At 36.5% G+C, this 6000-nt stretch overlaps 1 protein-coding gene across 2 annotated transcripts in view; it reads left to right on the top strand.

Annotated features, from left to right (window-relative positions):
* The window catches only part of DSE (dermatan sulfate epimerase), a 67639-nt gene extending 63276 nt beyond the window's left edge, over window positions 1–4363 (top strand). For both annotated transcript variants that reach the window (XM_001111756.5, XM_015137544.3), the window contains exon 6: window positions 1677–4363. In XM_001111756.5, the coding sequence (XP_001111756.1) occupies window positions 1677–3435 (1759 nt within the window). In that variant the 3' untranslated portion in view covers window positions 3436–4363. The remainder of the gene's footprint in view (window positions 1–1676) is intronic.
* The last annotated feature ends 1637 nt before the right edge of the window (window positions 4364–6000 follow it).

Raw genomic sequence — 6000 nt, forward strand, 5'->3', positions numbered from 1 at the left:
TAAACATGTTTTGATTTTACATCATTTTTTGAAATCATATAAAACGAAACACAAAATTTAGGTTATTCTGATAATCATACCAAAAAAAAGGTAGTAAAATATTTTGTTTTGGTAAATGGAGCATTATAATCTTCTAATAGCAAAGCTGTTGCTAAATTTTCAAAAGTGTTTAAAAGTGTTTGACAGTATTTGACAGCTTCACTTTGATAATAAAAGGACCGTGTAAATTTTTTTGCCTTAATCTTTTAAGCCCAGAAAGAGAAGCTTGGGTCTCCTTTTTAAAGTATTGCCAAATATGTTGTTGGCATCCAATAAGTTAAAATCAAAATTAGAGGGAACTGATTAGTCATTAATCCCTGATGTCTTTTCAAGCTGTTGAAATTTGCATTCAACTCCAAAACAAGCTTTCTTGTGGTTTGCTTCTCTTTATTCTTTCTTTTCAAAATATAAAAAATTGAGGAAAAAATATTAGTAAAATGGTAACTGGCTATAGTTTAACCAACAATTTAAGATTATTTTCATAGATAAACTAAATATATTAAGATGCAACCATCCTTGAGTTCTCTCAGGAGTATGACGTAATTACTTAATAGTGTGACTCGTAAATAAGTTACCCGTGAATATCCAACCAAGAGAGTTCTATAAAGCTAACTACAGGATTAATATAATAGGTCAGTTTAATGCTAAGTCTAACTTAAAAATCTGCCTTTATGGCAATATGCAGACTGACCAAAAACTGAGAGTAAGATGGCCCATTCAGCTTACATCTAAACCTGTGAAATCACATTTATTAAGCCAACATTATACTAGACCTAAGTAGAGATATAATTTCTGATGTCTTGAAACTGAGACTGTAGAACAACAGATGAAGCAGTCAAAATCAAACACTAATAAGATTAACTCTACTACAGGTGATTGATTCACTTTAGGGAAAAAGTACATAGTACTAAGAATAAACATTTATCATAAATAAAAATAAGAAGTGATTTATTGTCCAAGAAGCATGGCATCATCTGCAGATTAAAACAAAACCAAACCTTTGGTCCTGGCTAGTCAGTGGTAGGCACAATTATAAATCCCCCAGTATAAGACAGTTGGCTGAAACTTCATTCGTTTATATTCTGAGATGTGGTGTTGGTGATACATTTTATCTAATATGTGAAGTCCTTCTCTATTTCAGTTTATTTTTTCAAGGAAAAAAATCTTGAGGGAGAACTGCTTTCAGTGCCAAACATTCAGTAATATCAGTTACTGCAGAACTATACTTCATTATAGCTCAAGGCTTGTTAGAGTCCAGATTCTAACATGGCATTTCTAGAAGAGGAGCCCCTCAGCCAGAAATTTGGATGAGATGCCTAAATCCACGAGGCCCAGTAGATTGGATGGTTACTCTGACATCATCAAATGAAGATGGTCCATGTAGAGATGAGAGCAGAAATCATTTTGGGCCCAAACCCAAGGATCACAAATGATAAAGAAATATTCCTCTTCCAGTCACCAAGGGTTTCCCTTTGTGTATACTGATTGTCCTTGGATATTTTCAGAACTGTCCCTAATCCACTCCGTGCTGCCAGTGCTCTGGGTAGCATTTGTGTGTCGCATCTTCCACATTACCATGTTATGTGTTATTTTCACTTCCATCAGAAAACCATTTAATTTTTTAAAATTAATTTCAGGTATGATGCCAGCTTGAAATCGGTTCCTCCTCCAGACTTTGGCACCCCTACACTGCATTATTTTGAAGACTGGGGTGTCGTGACTTATGGAAGTGCACTACCTGCAGAAATCAATAGATCTTTCCTTTCCTTCAAGTCTGGAAAACTGGGAGGACGTGCAATATATGACATTGTCCACAGAAACAAATACAAAGATTGGATCAAAGGATGGAGAAATTTTAATGCAGGGCATGAACATCCTGATCAAAACTCATTTACTTTTGCTCCCAATGGTGTGCCTTTCATTACTGAGGCTCTGTACGGGCCAAAGTACACCTTCTTCAACAATGTTTTGATGTTTTCCCCAGCTGTGTCAAAGAGCTGCTTTTCTCCCTGGGAGGGTCAGGTCACAGAAGACTGCTCATCAAAATGGTCTAAATACAAGCATGACCTGGCAGCTAGTTGTCAGGGGAGAGTGGTTGCAGCAGAGGAGAAAAATGGGGTGGTTTTCATCCGAGGAGAAGGTGTGGGAGCTTACAACCCCCAGCTCAACCTGAAGAATGTTCAGAGGAATCTCATCCTCCTACATCCACAGCTGCTTCTCCTTGTAGACCAAATACACCTGGGAGAGGAGAGTCCCCTGGAGACAGCAGCAAGCTTCTTCCACAATGTGGATGTTCCTTTTGAGGAGACTGTGGTAGATGGTGTCCATGGGGCTTTCATCAGGCAGAGAGATGGTCTCTATAAAATGTACTGGATGGACGATACTGGCTACAGCGAGAAAGCAACCTTTGCCTCAGTGACATATCCTCGGGGCTATCCCTACAATGGGACAAACTATGTGAATGTCACCATGCACCTCCGAAGTCCCATCACCAGGGCAGCTTACCTCTTCATAGGGCCATCTATAGATGTTCAGAGCTTCACTATCCACGGAGACTCTCAGCAACTGGATGTGTTCGTAGCCACCAGCAAACATGCCTACGCAACGTACCTGTGGACAGGTGAGGCCACAGGACAGTCTGCCTTTGCACAGGTCATTGCTGATCGTCACAAAATTCTGTTTGACCGGAATTCAGCCATCAAGAGCAGCATTGTCCCTGAGGTGAAGGACTATGCTGCTATTGTGGAACAGAACCTGCAGCATTTTAAGCCAGTGTTTCAGCTGCTGGAGAAGCAGATACTGTCCCGAGTCCGGAACACAGCTAGCTTTAGGAAGACTGCTGAGCGCCTGCTGAGATTTTCAGATAAGAGACAGACTGAGGAGGCCATTGACAGGATTTTTGCCATATCACAGCAACAGCAGCAGCAAAGCAAGTCAAAGAAAAACCGAAGGGCAGGCAAGCGCTATAAATTTGTGGATGCTGTCCCTGATATTTTTGCACAGATTGAAGTCAATGAGAAAAAGATTAGACAGAAAGCTCAGATTTTGGCACAGAAAGAACTACCCATAGATGAAGATGAAGAAATGAAAGACCTTTTAGATTTTGCAGATGTAACATATGAAAAACATAAAAATGGGGGCTTGATGAAAGGCCGGTTTGGACAGGCACGGATGATGACAACTACTCACAGCAGGGCCCCATCACTGTCTGCTTCCTATACCAGATTGTTCTTGATCCTGAACATTGCTATTTTCTTTGTCATGTTGGCAATGCAACTGACTTATTTCCAGAGGGCCCAGAGCCTACATGGCCAAAGATGTCTGTATGCAGTTCTTCTAATAGATAGCTGTATTTTATTGTGGTTGTACTCTTCTTGTTCCCAATCACAGTGTTAGCACTGAAGATATAAATTACCTGGTCATTTTGTGATCACAAGAAGCTATACAAAATAAAATGTCTTTACCCCAGATTATCAGATTTTTTTCCCCTTAGATTCATTTTAACAAATTAAGGGAAGATATTTTGACACAAAAAAGCAGGAACATGGAGAAATTGGAGCAGGCAAAGAATTTATCAAAGCAGTAGAAATAGCTTGGTGGTCCTATGGTGTTTCTGGAAGTGTTTGTCATTGCTAATTGAGCAATCCATGTAGGACTACTTTTAGAAGAAACAAAAAGTCTGTTTTTTAAAGTAATGTTTTTTCTTATGAGAAAAAGGTTTAGATAGAATTGGGTTTTATTAATATTAATTTAATGCTATTAGCAATTTCCTTATACTATATTATGGAAAAGACTGAAGAATACAATTCTGAGAAATATAAAAAAATTTTAATGGTACAGTCATGTTGAAAGATAAATGTTGCTAAGTCCTGGTATGATGGTGTCAGCTTCCTTGGGGAAGTACTTCTTGAGTTACGTAACTAATAGGATCTTTTATTACAGGTCTGGATGGCTATTCAGATAATATAGCAAAAAATGATAGCAGAAGATCATTAAAAACTTAAAATATATTTTATTAGAAAACATTTATCTGAATGAATATTTCCTTGATGCTGGTCTCTGCACACATATAATTGGTTACTTGTATGCATTCATTGGTGGTTCAATAAGTAAAATGATTACAGATAATACTGTATTTTCCTTATATGGAAAACTGTTGTACACCCAATGACTAAACCTTTCAAAATAAAATATTTTCTATTATGAATGTTGATTTTCATACCAAAGAAGATGGAGAATCTAAAACTTGGATATGATTCTTATGTTTTTTTAATAGGAAAACTTTTTCAAGTTTATTTTGCTAAATAAACATCGTAATTGTGAATTTTCTCTAGTGTTTTTCTTCTCTGTTCCATTATATTCAAAATGCATTAACATTTTCCAAAATTTTTGAAGAGAAATCTTTATTTGGATGTATATTCATTAAATGTATAAAATAGTATTTGAATCAAAAGAAGTATTTTCTCTGCTTATTAACCTTAATTGTTGTTTAAACACATTTTAAATATTTAAAACAATAGCCAACTTCTGATATTTAAGTGGCACCCAACTTTCAAAAGCATAAAATTTTCAGTCAGCTCCTCAGAAGGTAACAGCAGCATACAATACTAGAAAAATAATCCATAGTTTCCATTTGAGCATAAGAAAATGATATACTTAAAAGGAACTTAATAAATTATCATACATTCAGCATATATGAGTCATATATTTCTCCTTTGAAACAGAAAATATGTTCAGCTCAAATTTTACAGTAAGGACACACTCACTGATTTATAGGTGTAAAGTAACAACAGTAACCTTTCCTCTTATTTGCACTTTTAGTTCACAGCCATACCAGTATGTAACCAAAAGACAAGTTGGAGAAACTTATAAGTACCTTTCTGCAGTTCTAATTTTGAACCTTCTTGCATAAAGAAAACACAAGTTTGACTTTTAACTGTGCTTCACTTATTATGCTTGGAATCCAGAAAACGACTTCTGAGGAAGTAATTTTTTTCCCCTCTCATGGAAAGTCTCTAGGGAGGATGTCATTACACACTGTTTAAAAGAATAATGTTTTCAAAAGAATAATGCTTCCGTTTGTCCTGCATGGATGCTCTTACTAGGATTTAAACTTGCTTTATGTGACAGATTCTCCGTTTACTTAACCTCACTCAACATTCCTCTCTTTTACTCTTTCTCACTCAAAAGGATGAACTGTCTGAAATGATCAAAAGGAAATTTTGAAAGAAACAAAAAAAGGAAAATTACTCTTTGAGGTTACCAAGCAAACCTGATCTCAGATCCAAACTGAGACATACTTTCTAACAGAGATGAAAAGTGCAAGTGAGTGCCAAACTCGCTTTTCTTTTGTTTTCATTAGGTTAAGGCTAGACAATACATTAGTCACCACAGCATGATCCAGTCTAACATATTAGTTCATTTTAAAGTAGTTTTTTAAAGATATGCATCTTTAAAACAAAATGAATTAAAATTATGTGGTTTTTTTTCTTCTAATGAACCTGGTATTTATTTCCTTAAAGAGAAATTTCCTCAGGCAGTGACTTAAGTGGTTAAGTGGGGAAAAAATGCTGAAATAAATCACAGCTCTTCATAATGAAACATGTTTTTTATCAGGGATAGTGCATATTTGAGTAAAACTAGGCAACTTTTTGTAACTTGAAAACCAAGCAATGTTGAATCTGCCTTGAAACTGAGTAATCAATTATGGAATCTGTTTCAGTGCTGCTCACTATGACAGGAGTGTTTCAAGTTCATTGGATAATGTGTGAGCTGTTGTTCAGGGGATTGGCAGGACTCTTGGTCCTAGCCTTAAAGAAAATTTGAGAATCACTAGCATACAGAGCTTGTCAGTGCAGTAAAAGTGGTATATTCCTGGGAAGCTGAGGTGGGAATATTGCCTGAGCCTAGGAGTTCTATGCTGCAGTGAGCCATGACTGTGCCACTGCACTCCAGCCTTAG

Source organism: Macaca mulatta, chromosome 4 (genome assembly GCF_049350105.2).
Source record: "Macaca mulatta isolate MMU2019108-1 chromosome 4, T2T-MMU8v2.0, whole genome shotgun sequence".
Classification (NCBI taxonomy): Eukaryota; Metazoa; Chordata; class Mammalia; order Primates; family Cercopithecidae; genus Macaca; species Macaca mulatta.